The sequence below is a fragment of the Nannospalax galili genome, unplaced genomic scaffold (genome assembly GCF_000622305.1).
Source record: "Nannospalax galili isolate Female #2095 unplaced genomic scaffold, S.galili_v1.0 scaffold103, whole genome shotgun sequence".
Taxonomy (NCBI): Eukaryota; Metazoa; Chordata; class Mammalia; order Rodentia; family Spalacidae; genus Nannospalax; species Nannospalax galili.
Window position 1 is genome coordinate 3,192,943 of NW_008352136.1, and position 22,019 is coordinate 3,214,961.

Sequence of the window (22,019 nt, forward strand, 5' to 3'; positions counted from 1 at the left end):
TCTGCTTCACATCTGCATTGGAGATGTGAGCACTCCGATTTTGGCTTCTGCCACTGTGCCGGCCCCTTGCTGCTGTGTCTTTTCGCCATGATGGACTCTTATCCCTCCTGGACCATAAGCCAAAATGAACTCTTTCTTCCATAAGTTACTTTGGTCATGGTGTTTTATCAGCGCAACAGAAAGTAACCAAGCCACAGAGAGGGGGGCGTCGGCGCTCAGCTGGCTCTGTCCTTCCCCTTTTTGTTCAGCCCACAGCACGGTGCCACCCACATTTGGGAAGATTCCTCCCTCCTCAGTTACCCCTGGCTGGACACAACCCCAGACACACCAAGGCCCGTGTCTCACTACTGCCCTAGACTTTTCTCTTTTTAAGATTTGTATTTTAATTTGTGTGTGCCTGTGTGCGTGCACATGCACACGTACGTGCACCTGTGAGTTTATGAAGAGGGTGTCAGATCCCCTGACAGTTGTGAGCCACCACGTGGGTGCTAGGAACCGAATCTGGGTCATCTACAAGCACAGCAAATTCTCTTGATCACCAAGCCATCACTCCGGCCCCCACCTAGGCTTTTCTTGATTCAATCCGGTTGAAAATCAAAACTAACCATCATGCCATGCGACACCATTCGTCAGTTCTCAAGCCTGTCTCTTGCACAGAGGGTGCTACCGTACGTGCAGGCAGTATTTTCTTTCTGTCCGTCACTGATGAGTGTTTGGATTGTTCCAGCATTGGGCGTTAGGAATGGTGCTGCGGTGAGCCTTCATACTTTGATGTGCACATAGATTTTCATCTCTCCATTGTGTATACCCGAAAGTGATCTGCTGAGTCCTGCAGTCACCATCTTTGGAACTGCCAAGCTCTTTTCCAGAGTTGCTGCTCTGTTTTACATTTCTCTTAGCAGTATGTGAGGGTCTGGTTTTTCTAAATCCTGACCCATCGTTTTTATTACCTGTTCTTCAATCTTAGTGAAACTACATTTTACTCCTGAACACTCTTAACTCATTTAGTCTCTATTTTATTAAGTGACAACTATTTGTCAGACACTGGTGTAAGCTGTTAAGGCCATGTTGAAGAGAAGAGGCACAGATACCTCTCCAGTAGTCAGGGAGACACACAATAAGTAATAAATCCCAGGTCAGGCACACACCAGTAACTCCTACAACTAGAAAACACGGGCAGTAGGATCATACACGTTTGAAGCGAGCCTGGTTTACATAGCAAGTTCTGGGTCAAACAGGGCTAAATAATGAGACTGTCTCAAAAAAATAAAATAAAAAATATAAATGCCTGCCGTGTTCTTAGCCCAGATTTCTTCACTCTGTGCTGGTCAGCAGGCCGAGTCCCCACAGTCGTGGCTATCGCTTTACTTTAGCGTTGAGACCCAGTGTAACTTAACAAGTGTGACAGAGCTGTTGTCAGCCCAGTAGGAGATGATAAACTGCAGGAAAGAGGAGAAAGGGGCAAGGTGGTCCAGAGTGCAGTAAAAAGGGATTGGCTGTGAGTTAGAAAATATGTTCACCTTAAGTCATGTTGAGAAGGTGAAAGTTCAGCAGGAACGTGAGCCAAGGAGACTGGAGAAAACAGAGCTTCATGCCGCTGGCAGGATTCCATCTGTAGAACTCGGAGTAGTCCACTGTGGCTGCTACCCCCGCAAGGGAGAGGCAGGAGACCAGGCTGGGGTGGTGTTGAGGCCAGACCAGACCACACAGCAGTTTCCACACAAATGTTGCATGAGACTCAGACAAAGGAAAAAGCATTTTTTGTGTATACTTTTCTCGTTCCTGGAACTGATCATCTGACATGGGAAGACAGGTTCATTCCTTTATGTTTTGGCTTACAGTTCAGAGGACACGGTCTGTCATGGTGGGGAAGGCATAGCAGGGGCCCGTGTCCTGTCTGTGTCAGAGGGAGCCTACTTGCTCACATTTAGAGAACAGAGAGGCAGAGAAAAGTGATGCCAGCACTCAGCTAGCCGCCCCTTCTTGATGCTGTCCCTGACCTCTTCCTCTAAGGTGGTGCCTCCCACATTCAGGGTAAGTCCTCCTCCATCAGTTAACCCTCTCTGGCACCCAGAGGTGCCCCTCACCCGTGTGCTAGGCATTTCTTAATCCAATCAAATTGCCAATCAAAATTAGCAGTCACACTGGGCTGGAGAGATGACTCCTGTGGGTAAGAGAAGTTGCTGTGTGCATGAGGCCTGAGGTGCTGGGCTGCAGTGGAAGAGAGTCAGCATCTCATTTACGCTTTCCAAGAGCCAGTCTAGCCACTGTGCTGAGGGACAAACGGACTCAGGCAGGTCTGGGTGGCTGGTGAAGTGATGCTCTCCTGAGGGAAGGCAATGGCGGGGGCGGTGGAGGTATGTGACCTGGACAAGCGTCAACGTGTTGAAGAAAAAGGCCAAAGCGTTTCACCGTAGATTAGATGCAGCCTGTCAGAGGCAGAGGGAGCTCAAGGATAACTGCTCCGCCTACAGCTTGAACGGTGGAAAAACGGAGTTGCCGTGGACCACAACAGGGAGGGCTGTGTGCCGAAAGAGGAGTCCAGTTCATGTTGGATGAACCGATAATAGCTTGAGAGAGAGAGAGAGAGCATCATAAGATGGCTAGATTTAGTGGTTTTCCATTTGAAGAAAAATCCAGCAACATAGTTTTAAAAGTTAACCCTTCTCTGGGGACAGATGTTTTTTAAATGGACTTATTTTGTATCCTATTGAAATGGTCGTGTCCATGCGTCCATGGCCTTTGAAAAATGCTTAGAGAAGGAATAGACAGGATTAGAATTGGATCTCAGTTTTTCTCCGGTATCTGAACAGCAAAGCCGATGGGCCTGACACCCTGTTTTCCCTGGCAGCCGAGTTCCCTTTCCATCACATTGCTTTTCATGTCCATCCATTTTCTTCCATCGGCTCTTCAAGTTCAAGAGAAAAATCTGACTACTCAGACCCTTCCCCCTTCCTGAGGTGGAAAATGTGGCCTGAAAATTGAAGCCACCATCCCCGCCCAAACATCCCTGAGCACATGGGCTGGAGGAGTGTGTGAGGCCTTACTCAGCACCCAATGGCTCTGCTGGTCACATACCTACACCGATTACAACTGACTCAGGGCACGACTCCCAGCTGCCCTCCTTTAACCCAAGGCTGAGACAAAAAGGAATCTTTTTTTCTGCCCTAATTAACCAGTATTCCTTTTTATTTTTCTAAATCTTTCCCTCTGTATTTCTGCCTCTATCTGTCTCACTATCCGCCCCACCCCCCGCGCCTGCTTTGGGTGTGTGTTTCTGTATGTGTGCTGACCTTGTGTGTGTGTGCTGACCTTGTGTGTGTGTGTGCTGACCTTTTGTGTGTGTGTGCTGACCTTGTGGAGTCAGAGGACTTTACAAGTCAGTTCCTGCCTTCTGCCTTGTTCTTTATTATTTATTTGGGGGGAGGGTTAAGACAGGGTCTCCCTGTATCCCCAACTGACATGGAAGTCACTATGTAGACCAGGCTGGCCTTGATTGGTTTATTTATTTTTATTTTTTAATTATTTATTTAATAACCACATGATTAGAAGCAGCATTTCATTACAGCATTAACATATTCAATAACAATTTCCAAAACCCTGTAAGACAGCAAATTGAATGAGTTTTAACCTTTAAAAAAAATCTCCATTTCATTTTAAAATATGCTGTTTCCTACAGAAAGACTCACTTTTACTGCTACTGATGCTTAGATGTTTGCACGTGTCTCTAATCTCTATGTATCTAATTATTACTAGTCACAGTCAGTCACTTTCTGAGATCCCTGGAACCTGAGCATGGATATAAAATCATCAGGTAGATTTCAATAATAATGTGTTTCACCTCTACTAATTAACATGAAGCAAAATTTTATGCTTCTTCCTCAAATATAACTCATTTTTTTATTTGTTGATTTATTTGTATTTCATACAGAACATCCCAAACAATCTTATTCATCTATATACCCACATCTCAAATGGCACCTTCCCATATCCCACCCCGGCTAGAGCCCATATACTGTCATCCCTGTTACTGTCCCCTGTGTTATCAGTGCGCCCAGCCATTCTCCAGTGCTTGTCCATCCACTGAATCTATTCAGCCTATCTAGAGTTCCTTGTTTTAGGAAGATCAACTCTTCCTCATCTAGCAGCAATCAGTTGCCAATATTCCTTTAGATAAGATTAGGGTCTGCTGTTCATTTTCCCAGTTCTATGCTGGGTTACTGTCTGAGAGTCTCTTGGTCCACCCTGGCCAACAACTCAAAGGAAGGTATCTCCTGTCTGGCATTCTTTCTTGTTATGTAGCCTTTAGCTATACACATGGATTCTTAAAAAATTATATTGATCCCTTTAACCTTTGGTTATACTTTCCTTTTGGGTATTCAGGACCATACTGTTGGCCCAGAGATACCAATTTATTTTTACTCTTAAGGTCATTCCTCAGGGGTCACATGGGCTTGGGAGGAGCCCCTGGCTCCTTTCTTTTATCAGTTCCATCTATGTGAAGATAAGTCAAAGGTCCTGCTTGACTGTGGCTGGCTTCACTTGGAAGCATGGAGGAAATGTTTCCTCTGTGTTGACCCTCCTCCAAGATGGACTGGACACTGGTTCAAGTCCATCTTGTGGGGTCTCCTCGGCCTCCTTGATTGAGAGGACAGGTGACGAACCATAGTTACAGGACATTTTGAGAGATGCTCATAGTCCCCAGGAGATAGTCAACCTAGGAGGACAGGAGCAAAAACTGTCCTTTAAGTCCCTGACCAAATTAGTATAGGCCTCATAGTATGGCTATTAAACATCCAAGAAGGTTAGTTCCACCAGTCTGGTACTTTTAATTACCATGTGCCATGTAGATAAAGCTTGGGCAAAGACCAAACGTTCTCAGATAAACCTTGCTTAGACATGTATTATATCCCTTGAGCTAGTTGTATGTATAATTTGTCAGTAGGTTTTTCGATTAATATGGTTCCCTCTAGTTTTTTTTAAAACTAGCTAGGCATTGTTTATCTCTCACATTGTCTAACCCTTCCGCCATGGTTTCCCATTTAAAGTGTCCCCATTTCCCCCCTTCTCCCTTAATAATACCCTTCTCCTATGGTCCCACCTCTCTTGAGCTCCTTCTTTCCCTTTATCCCCAAGTTTCCTTGTATAACCCTCCCTCCCCCTTCCCTTTAAAATAACCCCATTTTTATCCATATCTCCCTTGTTAACACCTGTTTCCTACTGTTCTTCTCTTTCAGGTTCTTTCTTTTCCTTTAGCTCCCTGGTTCCTTTCCATTATCCTGGTTCCTGTAGTTATGTCTGGATACATACTCACTTATCAGATTTGGTGCTAGGATCCACATATGAGGGAGAACATATGTTGTTGTTGTTGTTTTTTTTTCTGAGTCTGTGTTACTTCAGTTGGTATAACAGTTTCTAGTTCCATCCACTTACCTGCAAGTTTCATTATTTCATCTTTCACTGCTGAGTAAAACTCCATCGTATAAATGAACCACATTTTCATTATCCACTTGTCAGTTGAGGGGACACTTAGGTTGCTTCCATCTCTTAGCCATTGTAAAAAGAGCAGCAACAAACATGGATGTACAAGTGTCTCTGAAATAGGATGAGTTCTTTGGGTATATGCCAAGGAGTGGTATAACCAGGTAATATGGTAGGTTCATTTGTAGTTTTTTAAGAGTTCTCCACACTGCTTTTTATGAATAAAACATGAGTTTTCCTGCATGCATGTAAGTGCACCACATGCATGCAGTACCCACAGAGGCCAAAAGAGGATGGAGTTATGGATGGTTGTTAGCCACCATGTGGGTGCTGGGAATCGAACCCAGGCCCTCTGCAAGAGCAGCCAGTGGCCTTAACCACTGAGCATCTCTCCAGCCTCTTCTGCTGTATTTGAAGCAGACTCTGTCTTTAGTTTGTGCTGCCTGCGAGTTTCCAGATGGTTGTCCTGTCTCTGCTCATCTTGCAATAAGAGGTCTGAGACTGCACATGTGCCACAGAGTACTGGGATTATGCATATGTGCTGCTTGGTGCTGAGTGTATAAATATATGCCACTGAGTGCTGGGATTACACGTATGTGCTGCTTGGTGCTGAGTGTGTAAACATATGTGCCGCTGAGTGCCGGGATTGCATACGTGTTACTCAGTCTGACCTTTCGCAGATCCTGAGAACCCAAACTCAGGTTGTCAGACTCATGTGGCAGACACACGGAGCCTCCTCCCTGGGGCCAGTGTTCTTTTTCTTAAACAATCATTTTTACCTCTTTTTCTTAGACTTTTGATCTGGTTGAATTTGACAGTTTTGATATGACTATATTTAAAATTATCTGGAACTTCTACATCTATGATAGAACTGTGCATTTCCAAGGATTCATGAGGAGCAAAACTAAATGTTAGTTGGGGAAAAGTCTATAAACCATGGCCTTTTTATCTAGAGGCTTTCTGTACTGTGTTGTTTTTAATCATAGCATTTTAAATTGGCACACTCTCCCAGGAGGCAGTTTCCTTATTTTTTTACAATAATGGTTGTGTTTTATTTTTATGATGATTTTAAGTACTGATTAAGTCAGAAAGTTTATGTATTGCTGTATTTCCTGTGTTTTGCAGGCCTGGAGCGGGACAAGTTTGATAATAAGACAGTCTCGTTTGAGGAGCACATCAAGTCGGAGCACAACATGTGGCATTATCTGTACTTCATCGTCCTGGTGAAGGTCAAAGACCCGACTGAATACACCGGCCCCGAGAGCTACGTGGCTCAGATGATCGTGGTGAGTGAGGCTGCCTTGGTCAGTTCTGTCAGACGATCTGTCACGGTATGGTTTTCCTATTCACCATCTCTACCCTGCCTTCCTCCTATCCTGGCTGCTCAGGGAGGATCTAGCAGTGTTTTTTTAAACCTTTAAATAGCCTGCCAGTCGTTGGAGAATTCCTATGTCGCTGATGTCATCCTTGCCTGTGTAGTGAGCAGATAGCATCTCAGGGATGCTTGTGTAGTGAATAGCTTCCCAGTGATGTCTGTGACCTCTGACTCCTGACCCCAACCTGTGCCTTCAATCATCCCTGACCACCCAATTCTTGAAATCTGGAAATTTCCCATTGTCATATGTGTATAGAAGAGTCATGCCTTAAGAAATCCCTTGAGTTTACAAAATCAAGAATTTAAGAAGTTAAACTGTGGGAATTTAATGTTCTAGAGGAGCCAAGAGGAGAAGCCTGGTTTCTGGGTAGCCCATACCGGGTGGGCTCACAGCAGGAGAGAGGGGCTTCAGTATCCTGCCACCTCCAGCTGCTCTTAGTTCCTCATTATATAAACAAACCAGTGTACTGGCCCATGCCTGTGATCTCAGCACTCAGGCAACTGAAGCAGGAGCATGGCCTCAAGTTCAAGGCCAACCTGGGCTACATACACCATGAATTCCAGGGTAGGCTGAGCTACGGTGAGAGACAAGAATACGGGGGCTGGAGAGGTGACTCTGTGGTCAAGAGCATTTTCTGTGTAGCCCTGGGACCTGAGTTCAGGTCCTGACCCTCACAAAACTTGCTAGGCATTGCTCTTGCAACGCTGACCCCAGCAGTGTGGAGAGAAGACAGAAGGATCCCTGGGCCTTGCTGGGGCTGACTAGCTGAAAAGTATGAGCTACAGGTTGAAGGAGAGACCCAGCCTAAAAGGCATAAGGTGAGGAATAGCAGGGTACCTGACACCCTTCTATGGCCTCCGCATGCATGCACAGGCACCTGCACATATATGTGTGCATGTATCATACATACATACACCATATATACACACGAAACCACACATTATGAAGAAGGATAAGCGCAGTGGTCACTGTTGTTCACAACTCAAATGCAAACTCATCAGTCTGAAGGGATGGTAAAGTTATACCTTTAGCGTATCCAGACACACAGTAAGAGTGATTGCATCTACATAAATTCTCAATTTTTGAAAATATTTTATTATTTTTATTTTATGTGTATGAGTGTATTGCCTGTGTGTATGTAGGTGCACCCATGTCATGCAGTGCCCGTGGAGGACAGAAGAGGGCATTGGATCCCCTGGAACTGGGGTTACAGATGGTTGTTAGCCACCGTGTGATGCTGGGAATCGAACCCAGGTCCTCTGCTTGAGTAGCCCGTGCTCTTAACCTCTGAACCATCTCTCCAGCCCCAATTCTTAAAGTTTTATAAACATGCGGGTGACTTTTTTCTTTGAAAAAAATCATCTGATAAAATTGTTTGCTCTTTGAAAATAGGATGCCTCACCCTCCTGCTCACCCTAAAAATAGTGTTTAGTTGGTGCCTGTACCAGAGTGTGAGCTGAGACCTGGGTAAGAGTGACTCCAGATGTGACTCTGTGGGAACATGTTGTCTACTGAGATAGACACAGTATTGACAGCAGACAGACAAACAAACAAACAGAAAACCATTTTCGGAAGCATCGTAAGTGTGGGTAACGAGATGATAATTTGCCTTCCAGTGAATAGTGGTATGTATGTCTTAAGAAAGCTCCGTGTAAACTGAGTTCATATTATTAACTGTAAGTTTTCACTGCTTCTTCATTTGACATTGGATGGAATCTAGTGCTGTGTCCATTTTCCCCCACCCCACCCCCTTCCGCTCCTCCTCTTCTAAATCAGGAAGAGCGGGTGATCCCCTTAAGGGCGCTTACGTGTCCGGATCCCATGTGTGAGGAATATTTTGTTCTTTTCTTGCTGGGAGAAAAAGCATCTAAGGCCTAAGACAAATGTGACCTCATTGTAGTGCTTTATCAAAGTCTGAGTACGGTCAACCTGTTTGTATTTATTGGATTCCTATTGGGTCCTTTGGACCAAAAGATTTCAGGGAAACAGTGCAGAGAATGAGGACGTGTATCTTCTGGGCTGAGGAGCTCAGAGCGCAGTGCCGGGGGCTGGGGGAAACCAACTGATAAAGCGACTGATAGCAGAGCGCCAAGTTTCCCTAGAGCCACACCTTGAGAATGGGAATCTGTAAAGGCAGGGGTAGGTGAGCGTGTCTGTGCGCCAGAGGTTGACATCACATGTCCACCTCAGTCTCTCCCTCCACCTTATTTTTGTTTTGACAGAGTCCTTCACTGGACTTGGAGGTGAGTGTTTCATACACTGGCTGGACAGTGAGCCCCAAGGACCCACCTGTCCCTGTCCCACCCCTATCTTTTAGCTAGAGTTACAGGCACAGGCATGCCATGCCTGGTGTTTTACCCAGGTACTGAAGATCCAAACTTAGTTCCCTATGCCAGCCCCTTTGCCCACTGAGCCGGATCCCCAGAACTGAAAGATTTATTTTACTCATGGTTTCAGAAGGTTTTGTCCACAATCACCTGGCTCTGCATTTGGGGGTCACTACAAGGCAGGACATCGTAGCATCATGGTGGCAGGAGTGTGTGGAGGAGGCTGTCCACCTGCAGGCCCATAGGATGCAGAGGAACTACAACCTGGTGGACAGGAAGCAGAGCGAACCAGTAACAGGAAGAAATCAGGACAAGACAGAGCCTACTTCCCCCAGTGAGGCCCCACATCCAATGGTCTACTCAGATATCTGACCCATCAGTGGCTTACTCCACTGATAGGTCAGAGCCCTCACGGTCTCATTGTCCCTGGAAGTGCCCTCATCCCCACTGACACACCCAGAATGCACCTTCCTAATCATCAGGTGCTTTTCAATCCAGTCAAGGTTAATCATGCATCCAGGGCTCGTTGGTTGCCCAGGTTCACTGGCAGTTAAGGAAGCTAAGAGAGGTGGCTGGAAAAGTCAATTGGAATTTTGAGTGATCAATTCAGACGCCTGTGTGCTGTTTACTGCTGGAAAATGAGTGAAGAGAATGGGGAGCCATCAGGCGGTGGTGTGTGAGCTGGTCTGGAAAGGGAAAGATGGCTTCGCAGATGGTGCTTAGTAATGGGTGGGAGTGGGTGAGCTGTGGGAGGAGCAGGAGAGGGGGAGACGCACCGGAGCATCCAGACGCACCTGCTCCACTGTGAGCCTGGGCGGGTAGATGGTGTGTCAGTAGCATAGGCCTCTCGTCCGAAGAGGAAGCTGAAGTGGGGTGGAAATCGAGAATCGTTAAAGGGACAGTGAGGTGGCAACAGCAGGTGTCCTAGGGACGAAAGGATGGAACTGGGCTCTGTTAGGGGGTCCCAAGGACCTGCCTCTGCATCCTCATCTAAGATGTAGAGCAGCTGCATTCTCCCCAGGACTGGGGTGTGTGAGCCCAGGGGCAAGTCAGCACGGCCTGGAAGAGTTCAGGGACCATTGTTGTTAAGATTGTTCTGTTTGTTGTTGTTCTGAGACAAAGTCTTACTATGTAGCCCAGGCTGGCCTGAGACTCACAACTATGATGCCTCTCTTCTCTCCTACTGGGGTCACTACCCCTCCTGGCGCATGGAGGGACTTAGGTCATTCTCCCTGTGACTGTCCACATAGAGTAGTCATCACAGGTGCTGGGCTAGCAAGGTGGAAGGGAGGAGGCGGGAAAGAAAGGAGAGAAAGCCCAAGACAGACCCTGGGAATCGTCTGCTCAGGAAGCTGAGGCAAGACCAGTGACACGGGTAAGCCAGAGGCAGGAAAGCAAGCAGAAAAGCCAGCAGGCAGAGACCACCCGGGGCAGGGTTGGCGTGCCAGGGTCAGAATTCAGCACCTTCAGCTGCCACAAGAAGCCGCGAAGAAGACACGGTTGCAAGCTCTGGGTTTTGTGCCACTGAAGTCACCCAACAGCTTCTTCCCTAGGAAAAGACTACTTTGGAAACGTGAACCCGTCTGTGGCCTTGACATTAAAAGTGGCCTTTTTACCAGGTAGTCCTTGAATGTCTCAATATCGAGGTTCTTATCCATGACTCTGCCCACCCTCCTCTGTCACAGCTCTTTCCAGAACATGGCAGGAGGGATAAGAGCCCACAGGCTTGGTCCAACATGAAACATCTTGCTCTAGTCCCATCAAAATGACTCTGAGGGGACAGGCTCCTGGGATTTGAATGGGCAGGAGAAAGGGAGCATTAGCTCAGGTCTGACGCAAAAAACAAGGTTCACATGAAGGTTGTTTTATTTTCTGAAATAGACTTTTTGGAAAACTGAAAGCCTATATGTTATACACCCAACTCAGAAACTTGGTTACTTCAAGCTCTGTGGAGATTATAGCCCTGCACTATCATCCAAGCCTCCTACAGGTGAGATTTCAGCCCATGTAATTCCACATTCAAACCACAACAGAATATCACTTCGGAGATTTGATGGCTGCTTTTGCACCCATCGGCTACAGTTAATCTTAAATACTAATGAAAACTTAAGGCTCCCCTACCCTTCCTCCAAACACTAAACCACAATGCTGAATGCCCAGGGTGCGAACATTTCGATTAACACAAAGCAGATCTTTCTGGGGTGTCATTAGGGAAGGTTTACCTGAGTAAAAGTTACCATGTACACTTATTTTCTCCTGGCACACAAACCTTCATTTGTGATCAGAGGATTGGTATCTTGAACTAGTATTCACAGGGAATGGAAAATAAGAAGCATCCAGGCAAGTCAAAGTAACAAAGGCATGTTTGGCAACTGGATGTAGGAAAACCCCCGCCCCCCACAGCTTTCCTGGTAAGGGCCTTTGAACATCACAAAGCTCCCCCAGTCTCCTCTTACCCAGAGCATTATGTCTGAGGAGCAATAAACAAAATAGAGATCATTCTGAAAACCGCTCAAGGCTTTGAGCTGCTTCCCTAACGACTGGAGGGGGGCGGCGGTGTTCGAAGGTGGCTTTGGTGATATTCCCTGCTGAATTTGGCAAACAGCAGGCCCCAACCAGAGCTACGTATAAGAGTGAGTCCCTTCAAATTCAGAGGATGTCTGCCTGTCTCCCCGTGTCCTGATGGCACTGACTGTCGCTGGGATCCTGGCCATCTGTCCTCGCGACCACAGCTTGTGGGGGTGACACTCTTGTTAGTGCATCGCATGTCTAATCATTTGCCCTCTGACCACTACCTCCTCACCTTGTAACCTTGTCAGTCAAGACAAGTTAATTCACTTTTTGTTATCATAATAGCCTATTAAAATACATACGAGCTGGGTGTGATGGCACACACCCTTAGTCCAGTGCTGGGAGGCAGAGGCAGGCAGATCTCTGTGAGTTCATGGCCACCCTAATCTACATAGTGAGTTCCAGGTCAGCTGGGGCTACAGGAAGACCCTGTCTCAAAAAGACAAAACAAACAAACAAAAACACACGAAAAACCTGTAAGTTTGGGCTGGAGAGATAGCCCAATAGTTAAGAGCACTGACTGCTCTTGAAAAAGACCTGGGTTCAAATCATAGCACCCACACAGTGGCTAACAACCATCTCTAACTCCAGTTCCAGGGAATCTGATGTCCTCTTCTGGTCCTCTCTGGGCACTGCATGACACAGGTGCACTTACTCACATGCAGGCATAACACATGTATACATAAAAATAAAAGTAAAAATCTGTAAGTTCTTGAAGGCCACAGCAAAGTATATGGTAGTTCTTTCTTCTGCATGGTAGAATCTGAAATATGTATTAAAAGTAATTCAGTAATCATTGAGTGTTCCTGCATGCTAGTAAACAAACTAAAAGTTAGATATATAGAGGTAAATAAGAAGTCATCTATTCCTCCAGGAAACTCAAAGCATTTATTGGATAAATAAGTAAAATAACAAGTGAATTAATAAATCAGTGGTTTCTCTAGCTCTCTAGTAGTCAGTCGTAATTTACAGAGGAGATGCACCAAAACAGTGATGAGAGATTGAAGCATGAGTTTGTCATTAGTTAAATGTTGTCTTTGCCTTCTCTAACATCAGATGAGGATCGATCGGGACGGTCATGTCGCCTGAACCAGGTGTAATGATTGCACTACGAGAGGTCAGGTGGCTGGTTGGAGAGGTGAGGAGCTTTGACTCCTCTGTGGTCTCTCTCTTGGCTTTGCTGCAGCCCAGCACCCCGTCCCATGCACATCCTCAGGAGCATGTCTTACTCTCTTAGCAGAGGGGCCAGAAAGTGGATGGATGGATTTTTTCAGTATAATTCAACCTTAAGAATGGATCCTGCCTTGTAGTTATCTGTTAAGACCTGAAAAAGAGATTTGTTAGCTAGTTTACTCATTGTTATGATAAAATATCTAAAGAACCACCTTAAGAGAGGGTTTATTTTGGCTCATGGTTCAGGGGAGATAATCTGTCCTAGGTAGGAAGGCCTGGCGGCAGGAGCCACGTGCAGAAGTGGCGGTCGGTGCGTGAGGCCGTTTGCTCACACCTTGGTAGATCAGGCAGCGGTGCCCAGTGCCCAGCTGTGCTCCACCCTGATCTCTTCTTCATTCAGTCTGAGATCACTAGCTGCTGCTATTCATATTCAGGGCAGGTCATCTCCCTGCGGTGAAGTCTCTCAGGACATAGCCTCATAGGCACACCCCAAACTGCATCTCCAAGGTGATTCAAAATACAGTGAAGCTGAAAATGAAGACGGGCCATCAAAAGTGGCATCATCGTTTTCATGAGATAGAAATGAAAGCTGATGATATCACTTTAGCCATGTGCAGAGGGAAAAGAACTAACAGCCTTCCAGGTGTGTTCTGAGTATAGAACACAACCTTGTTTAGTCAAACCATTCTTTAAGCAGTAACACTCGAGGATGGAGATGTTTGGGCTCATGGAAGACGTCACATTGTTTAAGATTTGTATGTAGCCTCCCTTGTCTGGCTCCGTTTGCCCAATGAATTTCTACATTGCTGTTATATGTTGCAATTACGAAATTATAGGTTCTGATTCTATTATTTCTAATTTACACTAATTATGTAATTGGATCTAATGAAGCCATTTATATAACTGCCTAATTTTTAACTAAAACCTATTTTAAAGACTTCAGAACTTAACAACATACTTTCCTAAACGTTTATGTGTCAAGCCAAGTCAAAGGGTCTTTGAAGCTGAGAACGCACACTCAGGAAGTCAGCGTACAGGCAGCCACCACCTTCGCCGCCTGCATCTGCAGTGGAGACATCTGTCTTTAATTTAAGAGAATCTGTTTCAGTGTTTGACTGGGTTTCATGGCCATTGTGGGAACCACTTTAGTTCCATGTTCTCATTTTCTATGTAGCATTCGTATGGAAGATCCATGAATTGCCGCCTCTTAACACATGTTCATACCTTTCCGGTTCCCTTTTGTTGTTGTTGCTGCTGCTATAAACAGAAATGGGTTGTGCTCAAAGTGTAGCCGCTCCTTCTTCCTGGACCTTCATCTCAAATTCTGTATTCTCGGGCTTAGGTGGCTAGATGTAAACGGATGTGGGCCTAACACTGTCAAAGTGCTTTGGATGGGTGGAAGCAAGTAGCAGCAGAAGTCGAAGGCAGGCAGGTGAGGCACGGACCTAGGTCGCTTCCTGAGCTGACTAGAAACTGTAGTTGTTGGAGTCCAGGAAATTGCAGAGCTCGTGAAGTCCAAGGAGAAGCTGGGCCTGGTGGCGCAGGCCTGCAACCCCAGCTAGAGCTGAAGCAGGATTGAGCATTTAAGGCTTTCCTGGGCTACAGAGTGAGTTCAAGGCCAGCCTGGGCACCTCCTGAGACCTTGTCTCAAAATAAAAAGGAAAAAGGACTGGGGGTATACATCAGTGGGAGAGCCCTCGCCTAGCGTGCATGAGGCCCTGGTTCAGTCCCCAGCACCCAGGAGTAAACATAAAGTGAAGCTTTTGTTTTGCTGTAATCAGGGTGAAGGGAAGAACGCAGTGCAGAGGGGATGAGCAAAAGCTGGAGTGGGACATGCAGTCTGACTTTAGGTTTTCCCCTTAGGAGATGGATGGTGTCCCCTTCACTCCTCAGTTCACCCAGTGATCAGTCAGAGCTATGAGCAGAAGCCAGCTGAGCTCAGATAAAACCCCAGAGGTCTCCTACTGCTGCCCCTGTGCTAACCCTTCAGTTTTAGCACCGTGGGGCAGAGATGCAAGGTCAGGCTCAGGAGGAGAGGGAGAGGTGATATCTGGAGAGCTTTGGACTGTGGACAATTTGACAACAGGAAGTTCTGCAGTTTTGGCATTGGTATAACCGTATCTCTATGTGGAAGCCAAGCACGGGTCCTGAACATGAGCACATCCTTGAGAGTCTGTAACAAGGAGGCAGTAAAATCACACATGCCGACAGCACTCTGGACGCAGATGACCTTTAATGAGTACTGTATGCGGTGCTGTGCTGAGTGCCCCACACATACCCAAAGCTGAGTGAGAGCTAAGGTGGATGCTGGTAGTCCTACCCCATTCTACATTTGAGGGAACCGAGACAGCACAGGTCGCCCAAAGAGGTGATGTGTCTGTACTGCAGACACACAGCGGCAGTCTGTGTGAGTTATTGGTAAGGGCCCCGTACAGCACATACAGCCAGAAGCCCTGCTTCCCCTCGGAGCCCAGCTGCCTGCAGCCTTCACAGCAGGTCACATGGTCCTGCCCAGAAAAGTGATTCTTAAAATTCAGTCCACAGAGCAGGGAGTAGACCTGGCCAGGAGACAGGAAGTCAGATGACAGCCCCACCATGGAAGGAAAACTTGAGCAGAATTCTAACAGGAAGGCAAGAACTCCCTCTGAGCTGCTGGCAAGGACAAACTTACTACAAAGATGAGCAGCATTGCGATTTCAGATGTGACAGTTGCAGGCTCTCAGTTCGTTTGACGAGGATTTACTGGGAGCACTCTGCACCAGACCACGTGAACACAAGGCACATGCCAACGGGAAACACCTGATCACTGGAAACGTGCTGCAGATTAGAACTCTGGTGAGCGGTAGAACAGACGTGCATGCAGTCAACCATCAGAGGACTTGAGACAAATCATGCCATTGCTCCCTGTGGAAGACCCTCCCGTGGTGCTTAGTTCTTCCTGGACACCCCGACACGGGCTTGGCCCCAGCCTGCTTTAGCGGGTTCATCTCCCTCCATGCTGTAACCAGCTACAGTTCAGCCACCTTGACCTTTTGCTTTTTTTAGGACATGCCGTTTTCCCCTCCGTTACTGCCTTTGCATACACATGCCTTCTGTAACTCATCGCTGTCCCCCAGCTCCGCATGCCAGAATCTTCCGTTACCCTTGCTCCAGTTACATTCTATTCTGCCATCCTCTGCTGCCTTTAGTTGTTTGTTTGTTTGTTTGAGACAAGACCTCACTCAGTAGCTCAAACAAGCCCCAAACTTATGATCCTCCTGCTCAGCCTCCTGCATGCCAGGGCTACAGGCATCAAGGGGAGATCTTTCAATTTTCTAGCCTTGTGTAGTTAGGCTGGAGGAGGTTGGACAGTAAATAAGGGCTAAGAGCCACAGAGGTGGGCGCTGAGGAGGCAACAGACAACACTTACAGCATCCAAGTGAACAAGGGCCCCAGAGTCCAGTGGGAGCTCGAAGATGAACTACTGTGGTTTGGATGGGAAATGTCTGCCTTAGGTGCGTGTATTAGAGCACTTGGTCCCCAGCTGGTGGCCCTGTTTGGGGAGGTTGCAGGGCCTTTAGGAGGTGGGACTTCCGGTCATTAGGGAGTAGGCCTTGGGGTTTATAGCTCAACCCTGCTTCCTGTCCTGCCAAGATGTATGGTGAGATGACCCAGCTGCATGGTCCCACTGCCCTAGAGCTGCCCTGCCTGCCGCCCCACCCCTCCCACACCACGAAACCTTGAGCTGAAATGAATCTTCTTCCCGCAGTTTGCTTCTTTTGATGACGTCTATTGGAAAAGTAACTAATTTGTGGACAATCCATAAAAAGATAATGGCGCACGCCTTTAATCCCAGCACTCGGGAGGCAGAGGCAGGCGGATCTCTATGAGTTCAAGGCCAGCCTGGTCTACATAGTGAATTCCAGGACAGCTGGGGCTACAGGGAGACCAAAAAAAAAAAAAAAAAAAAAAAAAAAAAAAACTACCACAAAGATAAAATTTTAGTCGTTTTTATTTGTTTGTCTCCAAGGAACGTCGGTGGTGCCCGGTATGTAACAGGTACAGCATAAAGATTTGTTAATTGGTGGTAGAGTCAAATGTCACACAAGTACACTTGATGATTGAAGTCACAGGGTTTGACAAGGCTTCCAGGGAGACAAAAAGGGGGCACTGGGCCCTTGCATTAGGGCAGGACGTAGAGGTAACAGTGAGTTATGCTGGTATTGGTAACCGCAGCAATGTCATGGCCACCACCCATATTTATTCATCAAAAAGTAGGACCACGGAGGAGAAAACTATTTTCCATACAAGTATGAAAAGACTATTTTAACTCTCATAAGCCAGGTATCTTGTGACCCAGGATGGATTAATAAGTTTTTCTATGGAATTTTGCTACGACCCCAGATGTTTAGAGCAAAACGACCCGGACTTGTTGAGCATGTAGAAGGCTTTTAAAATGGTGACCTAACCCTCATCATTTATTTTAAAGTTATCAAGTGATATTCACATCCCTGCTTCTCATAAGCTTAATAAAAAGCTCTCTTCCTGCTGTGCTGAAGAATATTCTTGCTTCCCAGTTCTAGCTGTTACTGTAAGATCGCGCTGAATTCTCAGTTGGCTTTCTGGAATAATAATGTCCGCATTGTTAGGACTGATACATTTTACTCAGAAACTCTGACTTTCTTCCAGAGAGTAACAGACGCCATCAAAATGGGGGTTGCGGAGATGAGACCTGTATGCAGTGAAGCCACAGGAACCCTGTCTAATGGCTTTTAATAGACCAGGTCAGCCTGAGCCACATTAGGAGCAATTAGTTAAGAGGGCAGTTATTGCTGGAACAGTACTCCTGTGTTAGGTAAGGTTATCAGGCAAGCTCGTTTCCACAGGATTTCTGGACTCATTTTATCTTTAAAAAAAAAAAAAAAACCTCTTGGCAAAATAAATGCTGAATTTTAGAAATTGAGTCAGCATTTGTATATCAGCCATTTACTACCACGTTGGTGGGGTCTGCTGCCTTTATGAGATTTAGAGATCAAGGGGTTTTGAAATAATGGCACCTGAAGTAAGTGACCTCAGCAGTCTGGGTCTGTTTCCTCACCTCTGTGGTGATGAGTCACCTCTCCACTGGGATCACGTGTGGATTCACATCCATCCTGGTGCCTGCCACAGTGACTGGCTCGTGGATGCAGCCCACCATTGCTGCATCATCCCCTTCTACTGAAAATGTTTGGTTAATTAAAGTAACGTGACTAAATTTGATATGCATGTGCAAAGCATTTTAAGCCATTTAAAGTTCGAGCGCTCTGCAGAGTGTACTTTTTAAAGTATTTATTACTTTTATGTGTATGAGTATATTGCCTGCATGTGTGTAAGTGCACCCGTGTCATGCAGTGACCACGGAGGTCAGAAGAGGGTGTTGGATCCCCTGGAACTGGAGTTACAGATGGTTTTCAGTCGCCATGTGGGTGCTGGGAATCGAACTCAGGTCCTCTGCCAGAACAGCCAGTGCTTTTAACCACTGAGCCATCTCTCCAGCCAGGTGTGTAAGTGCACCCGTGTCATGCAGTGACCACGGAGGTCAGAAGAGGGTGTTGGATCCCCTGGAACTGGAGTTACAGATGGTTTTCAGTCGCCATGTGGGTGCTGGGAATCGAACTCAGGTCCTCTGCAAGAACAGCCAGTGCTCTTAACCACTGAGCCATCTCTCCAGCCAGAGTGTACTTTGTATAAGTGAGTAATGGTCAGCTTTCACGTGTCCAGTAGATACTGAAACCTCCTGTGTCTTTGGCACCGAGGTAACCCTGGTGGTAGAGCCGAGCTGACTGGGACAGGGAGGGCCTATCATGGAATCTGTGTTTAGAGCAGCAGGTGGGTCCTCAACAGATCACCAAGGTTTCTTCATGGCTTCATGATGAGCACTGCCAGGGAAAAGCCTGGCAGAAGAGTCTCTGTATTTGTTTTCTGATCCAAACTCAAGCTCATTAGCATGTGATCCTTTGTTAAACCAGAAGTCGGGATCATGCATATGTTTGAATGTCTGGGAACTCTGAATCCGTCTGAGTTTCAAGGTGGTTTTAGGACAGTTCTCAGCGCAGAGAAGCAGCGTGGTACCATGTGGGACATGGACACAACACAGACGTACCATGACTGACCAGCTGGTTCTGACTGGCTTTCCTCTTCACCTCGGGGCAAGGGAGCTGGCCTTCAGCAGTGCCAAGTGATGTTTAGCAGGCCCAGAGACTGCCTTCTAGAGTCATCAGGAAAGACCTGCAACGTTTTTCTCTCCTGTAATCTCTGCTTTCATTCCTTCCAGCTCTTGAAAAAAATTCTTTATAAGCACAGACTCTGGCTTTAGAAATCTTACTATAGTTCTCAGAATTTCCTCCCGAATCAGGATTGTGCTGTAATTATCAACTCTGAAGAAAGGTTTCAAAGTGTTCATGCTATTCTGTGAGACTATTGATAAGCGTTTCAAACATGCCTGGCATAAAAAAAATACTCTCGTTTTTGAAAATCTGAAATTCAGAAATAGCTACAGATCACTGTAACTTGCAAAGAGATAATCACTGGGACTCTCCTTCACCTGTCTTGGATGTGCCAAGCTGTGCTGCACTGGTTGTGGGTTCTTGTGAGGTCCAGTAGGTCCCACCACTGTGGGAAGAGATGGAGTCCTAGGATGAGAAAAGAATCTGAGATTTCCAAGGGCTCCTCTGACTAACCTCTCACATTCTGAGGACTCTAATATTTGATGCATTTCTTTAATCTACTTCTGAGGAAGTCATGTGTGTGGCTTTCCTCTTCCCCTCGGGGGGTGACGTTTATATGGTAACTGGGGAGCAGTCAGTCCTGGCAGGGGATTCAGAGTGGCCAGAGCTTGACTGTTTCATTTCCTCACGGAGGTGAGGCGCTGTGGTGTGTGGACCTCTCCTCTGTGGAGTCTGGCTGTTTGGTCCACCTGGTCTGTCTCCCTCGCCATCATGTCTTGCCTGTGACCTCAACACCGATTAGGACAGCCCTTCACTTTCCTTTTAAGACCTAGAGCCAGGCCTTCTGAGAGAGCATTCAAGTGTGGTTCTAGTGGGGTGAGAGGGCTGAGATGTGTCCCCACACCTATGCTGCAGGGCCTGGAAGAATTCCGTCCTCAGCTGAGGGCTGTTCCCATTTGGAGGCACAAAATCCAGTCTGCAAATTTTGCTTCGAAGACATAATACCAACTGGTGTATAGCAGAGTAGCTCGTTTATTCAGGAGGATGGACTGTTTCCTACTTTAGGGAGAATCATGATCATGTTACTTTATTTCCAACCTAGAACCCATCAGTGCACAGGAACCAAGGGTGAGGCGGGGCCATGTGGACTTGAAAGGGGGACAGCGGAGGAACGCTGAGTATCAGGGATGGACATAGAGTGTGACTCAGACAAGCTGGGAGGCTTCCAGAACTCTGGGCAGGGTCCTTAACGTCCTTTTGTAACTATGAAATGGGTAGAAATTCATACCTACATAATTTTATAAGTAGGAAAGTTACTATTTTTCATGGTGTGAGGCATAATACATGTGACTATAAAAACTGAAGTATTTATGGATGCTTGAGGGTCACAATAGCAATTCTGGACTCAAGATACTATCACGTCGTCAACTTTTATCTAGTAACTACCATGTCTAGATCAAGGGTTCGCTAGTACAGGGACGCACAAAGGGTGAAGGGAATCCTGGCTTTTAGGAACCTCAGTCCTAATGGGAGAATCACACATGGTCATGACATTGGATGAGAAAACCAGGCAGCCATGTTTGGTGAGCACAGACAAGGTGTGCCCCTAGGACGGAGGAGAGTGTTGTGTGTCAAGAAAGAAGCAGAAAAGGAGCCGGAGAGGCGGCTCAGTGGTGAAGAGCCCCGGCTGCTCTTGTAGAGGACCTGGGTTTGGCTCCCAGCACCCACATGGTGGCTAACACTCTCTTCTGACCTCCGTGGACATTGCATGACACAGTGGGTGCACCTATACATGCAGACAATACACTCATATACATAAAATAAAAATAATAAATAAAATATTTCTTAGAAAAGTGCAGAATGGAATGCCTCCTTACTCTTTTGATTAAAACAAAAAAAGAAAGATAATAGCACTCAACACTGTGCTTGAAGGCCTCTGGTAAAGAGCTCACTGTCTCCCAGTTCTGACAGCTTGTCACTCTCCACATACCTAAATGGAACTTTTAGCAGAGGACCCAAGGGATTCAGGGTTGGTCTGGGCACAGGAGAAGGCTGGGAATTAAGAGATAGAGGAGAACTTGCCTGAGTTGTCTCTCTTTCTCTTGGTGTTTGCCTCACGTGCATGAGGACCTGAGTTCCATCTCCCAAACTCACATAAAAAGCCCAGGCATGGTGAAGGGTACTGGTAATCCCAGCACTGGGGAGGAGAGACAGAAGGATCCCTGCAGCTCGCCGGCCAGTCAGTCTAGCTTATTGGATCACTGTTTCAAAAAAGAAAAAAACAAGGTGGACGGTTCCTGAGGAACAGCTCCCGAGGTTGAGCTCTGGCTTTCATACACACACACACACACACACACACACCATTTGAGATCCATTTTTTGGTTAAAACTGTAAGTCTAGGCAGACTTGAAAGCCAGAGGTTGATGAAAACATGACACTCCAACCGTGAGGAAAAGCAGGAGTGTTTTCCTTATTAAAAGGTTCTGTGCATTCGGACAGTCACCAAATATTCCTACAGTGTCAGCTACATTCACTCTGTAGGGTGGAGCTGGCCAGTGGGGAGCTTGCCAGCTCTGGTCTGCTTGGAGCAAAGACAGAGGAAAGGAATGGGAGCCAGGACCACGCTCAGGTCAGCAAGCCACACTGGTCCCGTCTTTCTTCTGCCTCTTCCTCTGATAAACTGCTTACCCGAGAAGGAGGGCAAAGTCCATTCTACACATCAACAAAAGATAGGGCTCCACCCAAGGAGAGGGCAGACAAAGCAGCCACAAACTTGCTGACACCCGAGGACGGTTTCTCCCCCCTGGCCATCGGCTCAAATCAGAGTGTATTGATCAGTTTTAGTTACTGTGGACAAAATGCTTGAGATAAATCAGTTTAAAGAAGAAACGGTTTGCTTGGGTTTG

The 22,019-nt window shown here is 46.6% G+C and overlaps 1 protein-coding gene across 2 annotated transcripts in view; it reads left to right on the top strand.

The window, feature by feature from the left end:
• Window positions 1-22,019, top strand: part of LOC103746716 (inositol 1,4,5-trisphosphate receptor type 2) — a 214,359-nt gene that overhangs the window by 169,691 nt on the left and 22,649 nt on the right. For both annotated transcript variants that reach the window (XM_008849006.3, XM_029554025.1), the window contains exon 19: window positions 6,607-6,767. In XM_008849006.3, coding sequence (XP_008847228.2) covers window positions 6,607-6,767 — 161 coding nt within the window. The remainder of the gene's footprint in view (window positions 1-6,606; window positions 6,768-22,019) is intronic.